The sequence below is a fragment of the Oncorhynchus mykiss genome, chromosome 4 (genome assembly GCF_013265735.2).
Source record: "Oncorhynchus mykiss isolate Arlee chromosome 4, USDA_OmykA_1.1, whole genome shotgun sequence".
In the NCBI taxonomy this organism is placed as follows: Eukaryota; Metazoa; Chordata; class Actinopteri; order Salmoniformes; family Salmonidae; genus Oncorhynchus; species Oncorhynchus mykiss.
Window position 1 is genome coordinate 8371663 of NC_048568.1, and position 20838 is coordinate 8392500.

General features: G+C 42.8%; 1 protein-coding gene across 1 annotated transcript in view; it reads left to right on the top strand.

Annotated features, from left to right (window-relative positions):
- LOC110522027 (serine/threonine-protein phosphatase 2A 56 kDa regulatory subunit alpha isoform) overlaps window positions 1-20838 on the top strand; it is a 126059-nt gene that overhangs the window by 41206 nt on the left and 64015 nt on the right. The window contains exon 2 of the mRNA XM_021600089.2: window positions 17303-17499. Within this exon, the coding sequence (XP_021455764.1) occupies window positions 17303-17499 (197 nt within the window). The remainder of the gene's footprint in view (window positions 1-17302; window positions 17500-20838) is intronic.

The following is a 20838-nucleotide window of genomic DNA, read 5'->3' on the forward strand; positions in this document are numbered from 1 at the left end:
GTCCTTTGTAATGTACATGAGAATCCAGCTAGGCCTTCACAGTAAGGACACGCTAATTGAGGAACATGACACATGGTGGAAGTGGGTTTATAGAAAAGGATGCTTTTCAGATTTAGACCCAAATTTTTCTTCCAAATAGTACAAGCATTAAGTGTTTCCCTGTGTCTCGACATTCTCCAGGTTGTTTTAATACAAAAATAGCCCACCCTTGATGTCTTTCTGCAGTATTAGAGAAATCTGCAGTCGGAAGTCAAAGTCATGAAATCAAGACTTTCCCTTGTGGACAGGAGGATCAAGGATTTCATGACTCTTGTGTGAGCATCAGAAATTAAAGGAAAATGCTCTGTTGATGGAGTCTTGTGCATGACTGCAGCCAGCATGGTTAATGTTTTAACGGGCCGTTGCTAAAGTGGAGTTGGCAAGGCCTTATACACAAGTCCATGTTATGGTAGTATGTGCCTGTTTTCAGGCCTCCCTTTTAAAAAAATGCCTTTAAAATGACAACAGAACAGTTTCAACAGTGAACACAATGCTATTTTGAGTTAAGAGACACTCACCTGTTTGATTTTGGTCATAGAGAGAAGCTATAGGCCTGGACCTAACTATTGTTTGTTTCTTTGTTAGTCCCCCAGATTGCTTTGTTGACTTTGTTGCCAAACCAGTTTTGGTCCAAGTAGATTGCCAACCCTCATGTTTCTGTCAACTAAAGGGTTTTATATGAACTCAAGTGTGACATGGAATTCTAGGGAATACAATATCCGGGGGTCAGTTGTCACAAGTTATTTTTCCCTTCTGCACTTCAGTTTTGATACAAGCACATTTCAGCACGTAAGGAAAATGTAATGATAGCTTAATAACCATCTGAAAGAGATTTTGCCTGGGGTGGGAAAAGGAAGACTTTCCAGACGAAGGGCTGTTTCCGTTATGACAGGCATCATGTTCAGTAGTGTCTGCCTCTCTTTCTCGCTCGCTCTGATCGAGCCCATCATCCACAACAACGTCGGGAATGCTATCTGTCCATACAGACTGCACGCTATGTGGTTCAGCCAGCCCGTCACTAACAGGCCTGAATGAGTTGAGCATGTTCTCAACGTGGCACTGTCACTATTCATTACTCTACTACAGCATTGCTTTGAAACACAAAGTATGGACATCCCTGGCTCTACAACTAGAACAACCACAAACATATACACAATCAAAAAAGTATGTGCACAGCCTTTCAAATTAGAGGATTTGGCTATTTCAGCCATTGCTGATGGGTGTATAAAATTGAGCACACAGCCATGCAATCTCCATAGACAAACATTGGCAGTAGAAGGGCCCGTACAGGAGAGCTCAGTGACTTTCAACGTGGCAACGTCATAGGATGCCACCTTACCAACAAGTCAGTTTGTCAAAGTTTTTTGTACTGCTTGAGCTGCCCCGGTAAACTATAAGTGCTGTTATTCTAAAGTGAGCAACAACGGCTCACCTGCAAATTGGTAGGCCATACAAGCTCACAGAACGGGAATGCTAAGTGCTGAAGCGCGTAGCGTTTAAAAATCGTCTGTCCTCGGTTGCAACACCCAATACCACGTTGCAAACTGCTTCTGGAAGCAGCGTCAGCACAAGAACTGTTCGTTGGGAGCTTCATGAAATGGGCTTCCATGGCCGAGCAGCTGCACACAAGCCTAAGATCACAATGCCATGGTGGAGTGGTGTAAAGCTCGCCACCATTGGACTCTGGAGCAGTGGACATGCGTTCTCTGGAGTGAAGAATCACGCTTCACCATCTGCAGTCGGTCGGACGAATCTGGGTTTGTCAGATGCCATGAGAACGCTACCTGCCTGAATGCATAGTACCAGCTGTAAAGTTTGGTGGAGGAAGAATAATTGTCTAGGGCTGTTTTTTATGGTTCGGGCTAGGCCCCTCAGTTCCAGTGAAGGGAAATCTTAATGCTACAGCATACAATGACATTCTAGACGATTCTGTGCTTTTAGTTTTGTGGCAACAGTTGTGGAAGGCCCTTTCCTGTTTCAGCATGACAATGCCCCCATGCACAAAGCGAGGTTTATACAGAAATGGTTTGTCAAGATCGGTGTGGAACAGCTTGACTGGCCAACACAAAGCCCTGACCTCAAACCCATCGAACACTTTTGGGCTGAATTGGAACGCCGACTGTGAGCCAGGCGTAATCGCCCAACATCAGTGCCCGACCTTGCAAATGCTCTTGTGGATGAATGGAAGCATGTCCACGCAGCAATGTTCTAACATCTAGTGGAAAGCCTTCCCAGAAGAGTGGAGGCTCAGCAACAAAGGGGGGAATAAACTCCATATTAATGCCCATGATTTTGGAATGAGATGTTTGAGCTCATATACTTTTGGCCATGTAGTGTACTTCCTTGGGAAGAGTTAGAGCTTTGGGTAGCCCTGATTTTTCAGATTGGTGTTCAGTCTGTCAGATCAGGTGGTGGGGGAGGGTACTACTCGCATCATTCACCACTCACATGCCTTCTGTAGCTGATCAAATCAAATCAAATTTATTTATATAGCCCTTCGTACATCAGCTGATATCTCAAAGTGCTGTACAGAAACCCAGCCTAAAACCCCAAACAGCAAGCAATGCAGGTGTAGAAGCACGGTGGCTAGGAAAAACTCCCTAGAAAGGCCAAAACCTAGGAAGAAACCTAGAGAGGAACCAGGCTATGTGGGGTGGCCAGTCCTCTTCTGGCTGTGCCGGGTGGAGATTATAACAGAACATGGCCAAGATGTTCAAATGTTCATAAATGACCAGCATGGTTGAATAATAATAATAATAAGGCAGAACAGTTGAAACTGGAGCAGCAGCACGGCCAGGTGGACTGGGGACAGCAAGGAGTCATCATGTCAGGTAGGACAGGATGACCACATCAGTGAATCAACCCACTCAGGTGACGCACCCCCTCCAGGGACGGCATGAGAGAGCCCCAGTAAACCAGTGACTCAGCCCCTGTAATAGGGTTAGAGGCAGAGAATCCCAGTGGAAAGAGGGGAACCGGCCAGGCAGAGACAGCAAGGGCGGTTCGTTGCTCCAGAGCCTTACACTTGAGTTGAGATTACATGCGGTTTACATAGGAGTCTGCGTTTGCACAACCTCTTAACCTTTAGGTGTTGGGTTTGTAAGTGGCCATTAATCAAGGCTGCTTCCTCCTGGTATGAGTTAAGAGACATAGCCCTGCTGCTAGGCTAGGCTAGCCCTACGTTGTACTGTTCTGTCATTGTGTTTCTGGGCGTCTGCCAAAGTGCTGTTTATAGCCTGGCCGGAGTCAGGTTTGTCAGCTCTAATAACCCTGCACACACTCACTGTCTAATCCATAAATGGTGTTCTGATAAAGGCCTAGAATGATTGAGCTGTCTCTTGGCTCTGCACGACTAGGGCTATTGCGGTGACTGTATTACCGCCACACCGGTAGTCACGAGTCATGACCGCAGTCAAGTAGAGAGCTGAAATCCCAAACCAAAACTGCACTGATGGGTAACCTACCAAACGTGCTAATGGCCCTTACTAGTGGCCTGCTACTCAGCTCTCTATTGTCCCTCATCACTTTCTAAAAACATTATGATTTGAATTTGAAAAATCTGAAAGATGAGGGCAAATAGTGATGGGAGATCACTTTTAATGCTGCCATTTTCCATTGATTAGATATCCGCTAACTTTCTTGCTACACAAGCATAGCAGCAATGCAGTTATCGCTCTGTCTCCGCTGGAAGCGCAAAGGTGCCTTTTTTTACGACTTTCTCCAAGTCAGCAATATAGAATTTTATCATGCAGCTCTTATGTTTTGATTTCTAAGACATACCCAGCTTTCTAGGCCTATTACAACTAAATACATGTATTTTATTGTGTTGGCTACATTACATGGATTTATTTGACTTATTAAAATGTTGATGTTCCAAAGGCTCGCTAAACATGTTAATGTTAATTAATGTTCAGTTTAGTGAGACCGGCAGTCATTTGCATGACAATTACCATCTGACAAAATGTCATGACCGCCACGGCCCTATGCACGGCCAAAGTACATATATTGAGTTGTATATGTAAAGCCTGTTGATTGGAACAACACTGACTTGATGTGATTTAAAAATTGAATCTCTGGGTCCTTGCTTGTGTTTAATGTAAATTATAGTCCTCACTTCTCTGTTTTCACAGGCTGTGTCAGCAGTAGGCCTATTATGATCCGAGGTGTTTACTTTACTGAAACCTACTAAAAGGTTCCATTAGGATTTTTTCCCCTCCATTTGCTAAACTCTCAACTGCAACTATTTTATCACAGTGTACTGTTCTGTACCCTGTCACAATGCACGTCAGCAGCACAGTATGAACTTTATCAAGACCTTGTCAGTACCTGTAAACTTTTCATAATTCAGCAAATGTCTGTTTGGCCTTGCACTGGGGATGTGGATTGAAGCCTCTGTATACTGTTAAGTTGGTTTCAATCAGTATTGACTTCCACAATAGCAATTTGCCTATGAATTTTGTATACGTTTTTTACTTAAGTCATGATGGGTATTTTCCAAGTTGCATTCAGTTAGGCTGCCTTGGCAGTTAACTGCACATTTTGTAGGTAATCTTGTTTAGGCGACTAACCAGGCAAGCTTTTGTTGACACCAATGCCATGCAATGGTTAAGCTTGGGCAGTATCCAGACTGTCATACCTTCATATCGACCTTGTGCCGTACTGGCATATTTGGTAATACTGGCACTGAAAACAAGGGGTGCTTTAAAAAATATATACAAAAATAAAATCCCACTGATTCTCTGTAATCCGAAGGTTAGCAATGCTGACAAGTACATGTAAAATCCCATAGACAATGCTAAAGACTGCATTGCGAACATTTTTAAACAGTCTCTGACCTAAAATATTTGCAGGACAGACATCCCAGCTCATAAAGTTATATAAGTAACTCAAATGCGGCTAACAGTTTGCTGCACACACACAAAACAAGTATTAGACAGCAAGGCTCTTGATCCAGGAGGGGATTTTCTGTTGTTGCTAAGCAAACTTGATTTTGGAAGAAGCTAACCAATTAGCTAGATAGCTAACTAGCTACTAAATTAGCAAACCAAATGCACAACTGAAGAGCGTTTAGCACATTTTAGACAGTTAATTTAATAGTTACAAGAATTGTAACTGGCAAACATTTAGTTGTCAATTCCATACTGTAACTAGATCATCTGGTGCACGCTGCATAACAGTGAGTGACTCGCAATGCTCCGGTCTCTCCTCGTTGTGTGCTTGTAAACAAACGCCACGTGACTGGGTACCACCAGTAAGATTCATAATGAAAATTGTGACAGGTGAAATGAAGAAAGCAATATTCTTTATCTCCTAACGTATTGCACAAGTTGACTGCAGGTATTTATTTAAAAAGTAGCTACAAATATTCAAATTTCAAGTGTTGGCGGTATTGAAGAAGCATCCTGTGGCTATTTCTAAACACCCCTATATACGGTACACCATCCAAGCCTAATGGTTGTACAGTTTTACCATGCAATGGTTTAAAGCTAGAATCCTTAGTTGTCACATACATTTTTGGACTTCTCGAAGACTATAACTTATAAATGCCCCATGAGCTTAGTTCAACTGTCGTAACCCATCAGAATGCAAAATATGAGCTTTTTTTACTCCAATGTTAGTAAACAATGTAAATAAACACTGTATAGCCTCAAACCATGGTTAAAACGCTAATGTTGATGTCATGGATGGTTAATCCATGCATCCGTAGCTCTGTCTATAATTTTGAGTGGTTACATTTCTCGCTCAGCTTTTTACCAAAACCGAGGCAGGGAGGCTGCTTTGTTTCAGTTAAGGATTCTAGCTTTAAGCCAAATGAGAACACTACATTGTACACTAAATAGGGATGTGCCTCTTTCCCTTTCAAGACTAGGCCTATTTGGTACGCATCTACGTACATTGGCTCTGATACAATACAGGAACGATGCGTTTTAGTTTGAAACATTTTGTTGCAATTCCAGTTTATTAGAGGAACGAATCGATACGATTGAATGCACTAACATGTGTTAAAGAAACACATTCATTTTCCATTCTAAATTCAAATCTGCTTGACTGAGCTCATGGGCAGGGCCTCTGAGCTGACTCCTCTTTCTCTCTCTGTGTGTGAGAGTGAATGATAAACAGTACATTCACAAAGTATTCACACCCCATGACTTTTTCCACATTTTGTTGTTACAAAGTTGGATTAAAATGGGTTTAATTGTCATTTCTTCGTCAACGATCTACACAACATACTCTATTGACAAAGTGGAAGAAGAAATTCTAACATTTGTAAAACATTTATGAAAAATGGAAACACTATCTTGATAAGTATTCAACCCGCTGAGTCAATACCTTTAGAAACATCTTTGGCAGTGAGTCATTCTGGGTAAGTCTAAGATTTCCACACATGGATTGCGCAACATTTGGCCATTTTATTATTTTTATAAATTCTTCAAGTTCTGTCAAATTGGTTGTTGATCATTGTTAGAGAACCATTTTCAGTTCTTTCCATAGATTTTCAAGCTGATTTAAGACAAAACTGTAACTTGGCCATTCGGGAACATTCATTGTCTTCTTGGTAAGCAACTCCAGTGTAGATTTGGCCTTGTGTTTTAGGTTTTTGTCCTGCTGAAATCTTCTAGGATTTTGCCTGTGCTTAGCTCCATTCCGTTTTCTTTTTTTTATCCAGAAAAACTCCACAGTCCTTAACGATTAGAAGCATACCCATAACGTGATGCAGCCACCACTATGCTTGAGAGTATAGAGTGTGGTACTCAGTAATGTGTTGTATTGGATTTGCCCCAAACATACATTTTTGTCCTGAATACAAAGTGTTAATTGCTTTGCCACATTTTTTGCAGTACGTTGCACACAGGATGCATGTTTTGGAAAAATTGTATTCTGGTCAGGCTTCCTTCTTTTCACTCTGTCAATTCAGTTAGTATTGTGGAGTAACTACAATGTTGTTGATCCATGCTGAGTTTTCTCTTTTATAAAAGCCATTCAACTCAGTTAGGAAGGACGCCTGTCAGGGTTTCCGTTTGCCAGTAATAGCTGGCTTTTGTTGTTGTTTTAAAAAGCTGATTAATAAAATTGGTGCTGGCCAATTGTTGGGTAGAAGAAAAAATCCCATTGCGAAATAATGCTTTTTAGCCTATTCTCATTGATGGAAACACAAGTTATGTATCTTATGACATGCATACAGATACAGAGCCTTTGAGCGGAAACTCTGTCAGACATCGTGAGAGCTGCTGCTCCTGCAGCATCTCAAAAGGAAACGGAAGGCAGGCTTCATCAGCGCATCACACATCACTTTGCATTGAGCTGGAGGCACCTGAATGTTTAATACATATGAGACATTTCCTACCTTGCTTCAAAGTAGTCTATTAGATCTCCTCTCTTTCTAAATTTCAAGCGGAAATCACATGAAACCGATTGCATGTGTGATGCCCTTTCGACAACGGTGTTCCCCGCTAATTGCTCTATGGGGAAAAAACATTTGCGCTTAGCTTACTTAATTGTGCTTATAATGTTGATAAACTATACTGAACAGAAATATAAACGCAACATGCTACAATTTCAAAGATTTTACTGAGTTACAGTGCATAGAAGGAAATCAGTCAATTTAAAAATATAAGTCCTTAATCTATGGATTTCACATGACTGACTGCAGGGGCGCAGCCATGGGTGGGCATATTGCTCACCCACTGGGGAGTCATGCTCAGCCAATCATAATGAGTTTTTCCCCACAAAAGGACTTTATTACAGACAAATACCCCCTGTGGCGCCACGTAAAATGTTGCACTACACGTGCAACACAGCATGCCTAGCCTACCCCACAACTCAAAGGTGAAATCCATTGACGCCAAGATAATGGAATTCATTGCCCTTGACAATCAATCGTTCTCTGTCGTGGGTGATGTTGGCTTTTGCCGACTGGTCGAGCACCGGTACACACTACCAAGTGCGCTATTTTTCAGATCTTGCCTTACCGGAGTTACAGTAATAGCGTCACTGCTATTAGCTTCACGACTGACATTTGGACCAGTGATATCAGCCACATGAGCATGCTGAATCTGACAGCGCAGTGGGTCGTTGAGGATTTCGTACTGAGGAAAGTCGTATTGCATGCTGAAGAATGTGCTGGTTGTCGTACCGCTGCTGCCATTTCAATGGCATTTGAGAACATGTTTGAAACTTGGAAACATGAACACAATAGCTAGCTCTGACTGACTGGAGAAATAAGCTCATCAACTGCGCCTTTAGCAGAAGTGATACCCTCTGTCATGACATTGAAATGCCTGCTCAACAAAACTGCCGACACAGGCTGTGAACAAGTGGTTCGGTGACATTCTCTCTTTACTGTGTCGCCACCATGCTTGATGCTATGTACAAGGACCGCTACTTCGATGCAGGGTTTACGTGAAATGTTATCTACACAGCTGGACAAGATGGAAACTGTGACAGTGTGCACCGAGGAAGAGAGGCCTCTGTACAGACAGAGCTAAAACTTCATTGCAAGACAAAGGAGCTGATGGTGAACTATACAGGAAAAGGAGGGTCGAAGTGCCTCCATTCACATCGTCGGGGCTGTAGTGGAGCGGGTTGAGAGTTTTCAAGTTCCTTTGGCGTCCACATCACCAACAAACGATCATGGTCCAAACACACCAAGACAGTCGGGAAGAGGGTACGACAATACCTTAGGAGACTGAAAAGATTTGGGTCCCCAGATCATCATAAAGTTCTCCAGCTGCACCATCAAGAGCATCCTGACCGGTTGCATCACAGCCTGATATGGCAACTGCTCTTCATCCGACCATAAGGCGCTGCAGAGGGTTGGTCGTACGACCCAGTTCATCGCTGTGGTCAAGCTTCCTGCCATCCAGGACCTATATAATAGGCGGTGTCAGAGGAAGGCCAAAAAAATTGTACAAGACCCCTAGCACCCAAGTCATAGACTGTTCTCTGTTCTACCTCACGGCAAGCAGTACCGGAGCACCAAGTCTAAGTCCAAAATGTTTAACAGCTTCTACCCCCAAGCCATAAGACTGCTGAGCAATTCATCAATTGGCCACCTGGACTATTTACATTGACCCCCCCCTCCCCATTTCAGCTTGAAATGATTTATTAATTTGCCAATTTTTTTTTAAACACTGACATCATAGAGCATTATGTGTAGGCCATGCACTACCAACTGAGCCTTACAGGACCATATACACTGTGTACAAAACATTAAGAACACTTGCCCTTTTCATAACAGACTGACCAGGTGAAAGCTAGAGTATGATCCCTTATTGATGTCACTTGTTAAATCCAATTCAATCAGTGTAGATGAAGGGGATGAGACCGGTTAAATAATATTTTTTTTGCCTTGAGACATGGAATTGTGTATATGAGGGTAAGGTGAATTCATTAGAAAGAGGTCTTTGCTGGGAAGCCCTGGCCGGTCAGTTGAAGAGTGGCGACATGGTGGCGAGGCAGTGGCACTACGACCAGGCTGAGGAGTAAAAAAGGACAAAGGTCTTAGTGGGACCTATCCAGGATACGCTGCAATGTCTCAATTTGGTTACTCTGGTAAAGGCCATTTTGGAAAAAGTCAGTTAAAATCCACACAAATACAACAAGTTGGTGAGGAATTGGCTTAAACTCAATCAGTCCACACAGTGTGATAGTTAGATTGGATCGCACAGTTTGTAGGATTGCCGTAGTTATAGCACAAATAGAGCAATGAGACCGATATTTTCCGGATGTGTAAATGTGAAGCATCTGGTTGGCATTTCCACTCACGACCAGATATGGTGGTTAGAGGAAGCCCAATGGCAGGCAGTGGGAGAAGATGGTGAGATGGATTTTGTCTGACATTCTGCAAATTTTCTCATCAATGAAACATTTGATCTTATTACAGTTTCCAAAATTTAAATCCGTTACAAACAGAGTGGACTTAGTTTCGTAGACTTTATCCTATCCCAAGGTTTCTAAATATTGCGTTGTTTAGAAGGAGTGCAAAGGTGAATTTAGTTATTGCATACGTGCACTTCACAGTGTAGGCGTTCCCTTACAGAAATATGCAAATACCTGCTAGAACGCGCAAGTAGGCTCTCGCTAGCTCGTTCTTGGCTCTGCCCACCTCCTTGCTTGTTCTGCCCACTATGATTAATTTGCTCCCTTTGGAAACGACAGGCTATAGTCTAGCTTGGGTTAGTTAATAACATATTTGGTTATAGGCAGCAAGCCAGAACCCAAACACAGACTATAAACCAGCCAGCACTAGGACCTATAAAGTGATGTGCCCAGGTATATCCAAGTAGGCCTCAACTTTCAGCAGACCTGTTTTGTATGTCTCCTTGCAATATTGCACTGTTCTCTGATGTGTTCACAGCCAGATGAAACCAACCTAAATAATCCAGTTTTCAGCTACAAACTCTGATCAGAGAAGTACATGCTTGCGGCCATCTTGAAAAGTAGGTGTATACTAGCTGACAGAGCTTAAAGAATGTTGAAAAGAATAATGGCCAAATGTTGTACAATCCAGATGTGGGACGCTCTTAGAGACCTACCCAGAAAGACTCACAGCTGTCATCACTGTTAAAGGTTATTCTAACATGTATTGACTCAGGGGGTTGAATACTTATGTAATTAACATACTCTGAACAAAAATATAAACGCAGCATGTAAAGTGTTGGTCCCATGCTGACATAAAAGATCCCAGAAATGTTCCATACTCACAAAAAGCTTATTTCTCTTCAATTTTGTGTACAAATTAAGCCATCCACCTAACGTGTGGCATATCAAGAAGCTGATTAAACAGCATGATCGTTACGCAGGTGCACATTGTGCTGTAGACAATATAAGGCCACTCTAAAATGTGCAGTTTTGTCACACAACACAATGCTACAGATGTCTCAAGTTTTGAGAGATCGTTCAATTGGCATGCTGACTGCAAGAATGTCCACCGGAGCAGTTGCCAGAGAATTGAATGTTAATTTCTATTATAAGCCACCTCCATCGTTTTAAAGAATTTGGCAGTACAGTGCCTTGCGAAAGTAGTCGGCCCCCTTGAACTTTGCGACCTTTTGCCACATTTCAGGCTTCAAACATAAAGATATAAAACTGTATTTTTTTGTGAAGAATCAACAACAAGTGGGACACAATCATGAAGTGGAACGACATTTATTGGATATTTAACTTTTTTAACAAATCAAAAACTGAAAAATTGGGCGTGCAATTTTCCCATCTTCCCATCAATTTTAACCATCTTCCCTGTCCCTGCTGAAGAAAAGCAGGCCCAAACCATGATGCTGCCACCACCATGTTTGACAGTGGGGATGGTGTGTTCAGCTGTGTTGCTTTTACGCCAAACATAACGTTTTGCATTGTTGCCAAAAAGTTCAATTTTGGTTTCATCTGACCAGAGCACCTTCTTCCACATGTTTGGTGTGTCTCCCAGGTGGCTTGTGGCAAACTTTAAACGACACTTTTTATGGATATCTTTAAGAAATGGCTTTCTTCTTGCCACTCTTCCATAAAGGCCAGATTTGTGCAATATATGACTGATTGTTGTCCTATGGACAGAGTCTCCCACCTCAGCTGTAGATCTCTGCAGTTCATCCAGAGTGATCATGGGCCTCTTGGCTGCATCTCTGATCAGTCTTCTCCTTGTATGAGCTGAAAGTTTAGAGGGACAGCCAGGTCTTGGTAGATTTGCAGTGGTCTGATACTCCTTCCATTTCAATATTACCGCTTGCACAGTGCTCCTTGGGATGTTTAAAGCTTGGGAAATCTTTTTGTATCCAAATCCGGCTTTAAACTTCTTCACAACAGTATCTCGGACCTGCCTGGTGTGTTCCTTGTTCTTCATGATGCTTTCTGTGCTTTTAACGGACCTCTGAGACTATCACAGTGCAGGTGCATTTATACGGAGACTTGATTACACACAGGTGGATTGTATTTATCATTAGTCATTTAGGTCAACATTGGATCATTCAGAGATCCTCACTGAACTTCTGGAGAGAGTTTGCTGCACTGAAAGTAAAGGGGCTGAATAATTTTGCACGCCCAATTTTTCAGTTTTTGATTTGTTAAAAAAGTTTGAAATATCCAATAAATGTCGTTCCACTTCATGATTGTGTCCCACTTGTTGTTGATTCTTCACAAAAAAATACAGTTTTATATCTTTGTTTGAAGCCTGAAATGTGGCAAAAGGTCGCAAAGTTCAAGGGGGCCGAATACTTTCGCAAGGCACTGTACATCCAACCGTGGGCGAACGGTTTGGTTATGCCAACGTTGTGAACAGAGTGCCCCATGGTGGCGGTGGGTTTGTGACATGAGCAGGCATAAGCAAAGAACACAATTGCATTTTATTGATAAGTATTGAATGCACAAAAATACTGTGACGAAATCCTGAAGCTCAATTTTCTTTTTAAACGGATGGATATCTGTATTCCCAGTCATGTGAAATCCACAGATTAGGGCCTAATGAATACATTTAAATTGACAGATTTCCATATATGAACTGTAACTCAGTAAAATGTTTTAAAATTGTTGCATCTTGTGTTTATTTTTGTTAAGTATATTTGTATTTTTCATCAGAGTATTTTGTGTAGATTGTTGACAAAAAATTACAAACCCATTTTATTCCCACTTTTTAAATCAATGGGTGTTAATACTTTCTGAAGGCACTATAATGTGAATATGGTATTATTAAATACATTGATATAGGCTTACTGATTTCATTAAATTATTGACAATGGAGTAGTCAGCTGCTGCTTTCTGTGTTTCATTCTTCAATCATACTTGTAGGTCTATTCATGGGTGCATGACTTCGTGCAATGACAATCTTGTTGGGTGTCCTGCAAATTCCTGCGATTCTATATTGATCAACAGGGAATTCATGTTTACTTGACATAAGGCAACCTTTTTTCTTAGGTTTCTTCCACAATATACTAAATTGAAAGAGTAGACTAGGTTAGTTTTTCTGGCTAGGTTACTAATCTACCGCCTTCCCTCAAAGTCCCACTCACAGTGATTGATTGACAGGTCTGAAACCCGACCAACTCTGACTCACAAACATCTTGCCCACTCCCCTGACAATCCCACCCACAGTTATTGACAGGCCAAACTGTTAAAGGGATAGTTCACCAAAATAAAATAATTACACCTAGGTTTCCTTACCCACAGCAGCAAAGCCAATAAAATACATAATTTGAAGAACAAACATCATTGTGGTATTTTATATATTGCAGTAAAACTGTACATATGACTTGAATCTCAAGAGAAGATGGGATTAATGTTAAAAACGGTTATTTTACTTAGCGTATATGATCAGGACTATTTTCTGAGGCGTAGATGATATCCAAAACAATTAGCACTGAATTCATACATTTTGAGTAATTTTAATTGCAAAGTCATGTCTTTCTACTCAATACCACAACTCATTTGACCAATACTTGAGGTAAAGTCATTATTTTGCTGTGTATTTTGGATGGAGTCAATGATTTAGAATGTAACAGAGGCCAAAAAAATAAAACCACATTCATGGGGGGCATGCCCCCTGGACCCCCCCTTCCCGGAACTCCCTTGCTGGCTACTTTTTCTATTTGGCTGGCTACTCTATGTACAATGCATCCGGAAAGTTTTCAGACACCTTGACTTTTTCAACATTTTGTTAAGTTACAGCTTTGTTCTAAAATGTATCATTCCCCCCCTCACCAATCTACACACTACCCCATAATGACAAAGCAAAAAAAGGTTTTTAGACATTTTTGCTAATTTATTACAAATAAAAAATGGAAATATCACATTTACGTAAGTATTCTGACCCTTTACTCAGTACTTTGTTGAAGCACCTTTGACAGCGATTACATCCTTGAGTCTTCTTGGGTATGACGCTACAAGCTTGGCACACCTGTGTTTGGGGAGTTTCTCCCTTTCTTCTCTGCAGATCTTCTCAAGCTCTTTCAGTTTGGATGGGGAGCATCGCTGCACAGCTATTTTCAGGTCTCTCCAGAGATGTTCGATCGTGTTCAAGTCTGGGCTCTGGCTGGACCACTCAAAAACACTGAGACTTGTCTCGAAGCCACTTGACCAGTTGTAAGGTGAACCTTTATCCCAGTCTGAGGTCCTGAGTGCTCTGGAGTAGGTTTTCATCAAGGATCTCTCTGTACTTTGCTCCGTTCAGCTTTCCTTCAATCCTGACTAGTCTCCCAGTCCCTGCTGCCGAAGAATATCCCCTCAGCATGATGCTGCCACCACCATGCTTCACCGTAGGTATGGTGCCAGATTTCCTCCAGACGTTACGCTTGGCATTTAAGGCAGAAGTGTTCAATCTGGGTTTCATCAGACTGGAGAATCTTGTTTTCGTGTTCTGAGAATCCTAAGGTGCCTTTTGGCAAGCTCCAAATGGGCTGTCAGGTGCCTTTTACTGAGGAGTGGCTTCCGTCTGGCCACTCTACCATAAACGCCTGATTGGTGGAGTGCTGCAGAGCTGGTTGTCCTTCTGGAAGGTTCTCCCATCTCCATAGAGGAACTCTGGAGCCCTGTCAGAGTGGCCTTTGGGTTCTTGGTCACCTCCCTGGCCAAGGCACTTCTCCCCTGATTTGCTCAGATGTGCAGGGTGGCCAGCTCTAAGAAGAGTCTTGGTGGTTCCAAACTAATTCCATTTAAGAATGATGGAGGCCACTGTGCTCTCTAGGGACCTTCAATGCTGCATAATTGTTTTTGTGCCTCCATCGACACAATCCTTTCTCTGAGCTCTACGGACAATTGCTTCAACCTCATGGCTTGGTTTTTGCTCTGACGTGCACTGTCAACTGTGGGACCTTATATAGACAGGTGTGTGCCTTTCCAAATAATGTCCAGTCAATTTAACTTATCACAGGTGGACTCCAATCAAGTTGTAGAAACATCTCAAGGATGATCAATGGAAACAGGATGCACCTAAGCTCAATTTCGAGTCTCATAGCAAAGGGTCTGAATACTTATTTATATAAGGTATTTCAGTTTTTTTTATTTTTTTTTAAATAAATTTGCTTTAAACATTTTTTAACTGTTTTTGCTTTGTCATTATGGGGTACTGTGTGAAGTTTGAGGGGGAGGAAGAAGATTTAATATATTTTGGAATAAGGCTGTAACATAACAAAATGTGGAAAGTCAAGGGGTCTGAATACTTTCCAAATGCACTGTACTTAAGACTAACTTACACCGCTCAAAATAATAAAGGGAACACTAAAACACATCCTAGATCTGAATGAATGAAATATTCTTATTAAATACTTTTTTCTTTACATAGTTGAATGTGCTGACAATAAAATCACACAAATGATCAATGGAAATCAAATGTATCAACCCATGGAGGTCTGGATTTGGAGTCACACTCAAAATTAAAGTGGAAAACCACACTACAGGCTGTAATGTCCTTAAAACAAGTTCAAATGAGGCTCAGTAGTGTGTGTGGCCTCCACATGCCTGTATGACCTCCCTACAATGCCTGGGCATGCTCCTGATGAGGTGGCGGATGGTCTCCTGAGGGATCTCCTCCCAGACCTGGACTAAAGCATCCGCCAACTCTGTGGTGCAACGTGGCGTTGGTGGATGGAGCGAGACATGATGTCCCAGATGTGCTCAATAGGATTCAGGTCTGGGGAACGGGCGGGCCAGTCCATAGCATCAATGCCTTCCTCTTGCAGGAACTGCTGACACACTCCAGCCACATGAGGTCTAGCATTGTCTTGCATTAGGTCTCACAAGGGGTCTGAGGATCTCATCTCCTAATGGCAGTCAGGCTACCTCTGGCGAGCACATGGATGGCTGTGCGGCCCCCCAAAGAAATTCCGCCCCACACCATGACTGACCCACCGCCAAACCGGTCATGCTAGAGGATGTTGCAGGCAGTAGAACATTCTCCACGGCGTCTCCAGACTCTGTCACGTCTGTCACGTGCTCAGTGTGAACCTGCTTTCATCTGTGAAAAGCACAAGGCGCCAGTGGCGAATTTGCCAATCTTGGTGTTCTCTGGCAAATGCCAAACGTCCTGCACGGTGTTGGGCTGTAAGCACAACCCCCACCTGTGGACGTCGGGCCCTCATACCACCCTCATGGAGTCTGTTTCTGACCGTTTGAGCAGACACATGCACATTTGTGGCATGCTGGAGGTCATTTTGCAGGGCTCTGGCAGTGCTCCTCCTGCTCCTCCTTGCACAAAGGCGGAGGTAGCGGTCCTGCTGCTGGGTTGTTGCCCTCCTACGGCCTCCTCCACGTCTCCTGATGTACTGGCCTGTCTCCTGGTTGCGCCTCCATGCTCTGGACACTACGCTGACAGACGCAGCAAACCTTCTTGCCACAGCTCGCATTGATGTGCCATCCTGAATGAGCTGCACTACCTGAGCCACTTGTGTGGGTTGTAGACTCCATCTCATGCTACCACTAGAGTGAAAGCACCGCCAGCATTCAAAAGTGACCAAAACATCAGCCAGGAAGCATAGGGACTGAGAAGTGGTCTGGTCACCACCTGCAGAACCACTCCTTTATTGGGGGTGTCTTGCTAATTGCCTATACTTTCCACCTGTTGTCTATTCCATTTGCACAACAGCATGTGAAATTTATTGTCAATCAGTGTTGCTTCCTAAGTGGACAGTTTGATTTCACAGAAGTGTGATTGACTTGGAGTTACATTGTGTTGTTTAAGTGTTTTTTTTTAGCAGTGTATAAGTGTAAGCTCAGCAGGTATAGCCAGATGAGTGTTGTCTCTTGTAGCTTATTTTTATTCTGTAAAACATTTTGAACAGCACATTTGATAACTATAACTTAGCAAATTACATTGGTTGTCACTCAACTAATAATACCTCATATTTTCCAAGCCATTTTGCAAGCATTTGAAGGCTGATATTACTGCACAGATATGCAATATTGTGAATAGACCTCTCTTCGGTCAGCACACGAAGCTGCGCACAGTTAAGTTAGACTAGTTTGATATTGCCTGGGGTTGTTCTGCATACAAAATTACTTTTTTTTATCAATGACTGTCAACAGTTACATGCTTAGTTTGACACTGAAGGAGAGGACACATTGTTGTCACAAGATTAGAGGTGTTTTTCGGACAAATGTGAACCTCCGATTCGTAACGTTTGACTAGATTTTCTGACCAATGCGTGCTACATTTGGATCGGTTTGGAGCACCGCAGACTGATGCACTCTTGTCTTCAACATTTGAACCGTGAACCAATGCATATCGGTGAATTGTTACATCCCTTATTTCTAAATGTTGTTTCCATGTCATCTGTGGTTCCAGATGCGCCCTCCACGGAGCAGCAGGAGCTGTTCACCCAGAAGCTCCAGCAGTGCTGCATGTTGTTTGACTTCATGGACTCGGTCACCGACCTGAAGAGCAAGGAGATTAAGCGGGCCACGCTCAACGAGCTGGTGGACTATGTCTCCACCAACAGGGGTGTCCTGGTAGAGACGGCCTATCCAGAGATCTCTAATATGGTGAGTGTGGTCTTTACACAAATTCCCTTTTCACACTATTTATCAGAGCTGTGCGAGGACTAGCTGTACTGTGCCGGCCTATTTACTCATCCTCCGTAGTTGCTGGAAAAGGGCAATGCGTAGAAAATATCCAAACCAGGACACGGTTGTTTGTTTTGGTACGATTTTGTGAAAATGGTATAACAGAAAACACTACAGCAGCACCCAGTCCTGCTTGACTTCTGTGAAACAAATAAGCACACTGTCCCTGGCATATGAGTTTAATTACGCAAGATTGAGAGATTTGATAGGATGTGGAAGAACCTTTATCCTGCAAAGAATGCCACTAAAAAGTAGAGAAAGTGGTAATTGAAAACATGACATTCAATTTTAAGGGCTTGAACGATTGCCATTGTTCTTAGAAAGAAAAAGGACTGATTCACCCAAGTTTTTCAACCTAAAGATTAGGAAGTAGTTCTTGAATAGGAGCAGCTGTCATTCTTAGAGATGTGAAACGAAAGGGTCTGAAGATATAACTTTGTTGCGTGCTGTGCACTGTCGCTATGCTCTGAGCAACCTGGGAGAGAGGCAGCTCTCCCTAAAGCCGTCACACACCTTCAGCTCTAGTGAGACACAAAGATTACCCAGACCTCTTAATCACCCCGCTCATCCCTTTGCCCTTGTCATAACCCTCACCGCTAGCCACACAGCCAGACCAGACAGTGAAGGACGACCCCCCCCCCACCCCCCCCCTCAGTTCAGCACTCCTTGCGATCATTAGGATTCAGCAAATCAAATCAAATGTATTTATATAGCCCTTCGTACATCAGCTGATATCTCAAAGTGCTGTACAGAAACCCAGCCTAAAACCCCAAACAATAAGCAATGCAGGTGTAGAAGCACGGTGGCTAGGAAAAACTCCCTAGAAAGGCCAAATAATAATAAGGCAGAACAGTTTAATCTGGAGCAGCAGCACGGTCAGGTGGACTGGGGACAGCAAGGAGTAATCATGTCAGGTATTCCTGGGGCATGGTCCTAGGGCTCAGGTCGTCCGAGGGAGAGAAAGAAAGAGAGAATTAGAGAGAGCATATGTGGGATGGCCAGTCCTCTTTTGGCTGTGCCGGGTGGAGATTATAACAGAACATGGCCAAGATGTTCAAATGACCACATCAGTGAATCAACCCACTCAGGTGACGCACCCCCTCCAGGGACGGCATGAGAGAGCCCCAGTAAGCCAGTGACTCAGCCCCTGTAATAGGGTTAGAGGCAGAGAATCCCAGTGGAAAGAGGGGAACCGGCCAGGCAGAGACAGCAAGGGCGGTTCGTTGCTCCAGAGCCTTTCCGTTCACCCTCCCACTCCTGGGCCAGACTACACTCAATCATATGACCCACTGAAGAGATGAGTCTTCAGTAGAGACTTAAAGGTTGAGACCGAGTTTGCGTCTCTGACATGGGTAGGCAGACCGTTCCATAAAAATGGAGCTCTATAGGAGAAAGCCCTGCCTCCAGCTGTTTGCTTAGAAATTCTAGGGACAATTAGGAGGCCTGCGTCTTGTGACCGTAGCGTACGTGTAGGTATGTACGGCAGGACCAAATCAGAGAGATAGGTAGGAGCAAGCCCATGTAATGCTTTGTAGGTTAGCAGTAAAACCTTGAAATCAGCCCTTGCTTTGACAGGAAGCCAGTGTAGAGGCTAGCACTGGAGTAATATGATCAAATTTTTTGGTTCTAGTCAGGATTCTATCAGCCGTATTTAGCACTAACTGAAGTTTATTTAGTGCTTTATCCGGGTAGGCGGAAAGTAGAGCATTGCAGTAGTCTAACCTAGAAGTGACAAAAGCATGGATTAATTTTTCTGCATAATTTTTGGACAGAAAGTTTCTTATTTTTGCAATGTTACGTAGATGGAAAAAAGCTGTCCTTGAAATGGTCTTGATATGTTCTTCAAAAGAGAGATCAGGGTCCAGAGTAACGCTGAGGTCCTTCAGTTTTATTTGAGACGACTGTACAACCATTAAGATTAAGTTCGGAAACCTCTGGCTGTCTCTTTTTGTGCCACCTTAAACTACAGTCTATGGCATCCACTGCCTTACTCTGTAGATGTGAGGGGCCTAAGTAGTTTCATTGAGTTTATTAATTGATCTTGATATATCACATTTGAGAGGTGTCAGAGTAATTGTTTTAGATCAATGACTGTCAACAGTTACATGCTTAGTTCGACACTGAAGGAGAGGACACATCAGTTGTCACAAGATTAGAGGTGTTTTTCTCAGCCCAGGTGTCTTTTTATGGGGTTTTCTGTCTGAAATTGCTATCTTGAAAGATCAGGCCTACATTCCCTGACATTTAGTGTGTATCATTGCCACAGGCAGCCTATTCTAATGTCAGAGAGAACAGGTTCTGCACTTGTTATGTGATGGTAGAGGTAGTACTTAGTGATGAAAAATGACATTGTGATGATAGATTTATAGACGTGTGACTATCTCCCCATTCCTGAGTAGTGTGGGATAGCAAATGTAGACCCGTTATTAATTAAACAACAAATGTTGGATAAATGGATGCTTCCACTTAGTACTTAGTGTTAGAACTGTGGATCTTTTCTCGTGGCAAGGCACATCTCCACTGCCAGTTAGACTCATCAGCATATGAATTGGAGGGATTTGTTTTGCCGCTCACCAGCGAGCCAAGTATGGCTAGAAGTTTCCATTCCTCCCATTGTTTTCCTCACGTTGGTGTTTATCACCAATCCAAAATGGCTGGTCTAAAAAAACAACCAAGAACTAGACTACCTTTTCAGTTTGTTTGAACAGGCCTGGTAGATGGAGCACATGGAGTTTGATTATTTTGCTGACAGGCCGGAGCATGCCTATGACTGTACCAGTGAGAGTTGGCCAAATGTAGTGTTCAGTTGGTTGCGTAAGTTTCTTTCCTGGGTAATATAATGTGTCTAAGGGGAAGCATCCTGTTAAACTGTGGCGCATGGTGGAGTAGCACTGTCTCTTCCTGTAGTAGGTAGGCATTCTGGAACACTCAGATGGCTCGCAGCCTCCTACAGCCTCACAGTGACTCACACAGCATTTAGAACACCAGCTCCACGGATACGGTGTGCCATAACTCACTTGGCAGCTCTTCCAAGGGTACTGCTCATTACACACACAAAAATAGGTGGGTCAACTGATCAGCGGTTGCAAGGAAAAAAGTAATGCTCCCAATACTTTCAATGCATTTTTCCTGCAAAAGGTGGGTAAACTGTAGTGTTGTCTTTACTATCATTAAATGAAGACTTTTAGTTTTATAAAAGATTCTCTGTAATTAGTATTACGCGATCAAACTGATTAATCATGTAACTGTAATTAACTA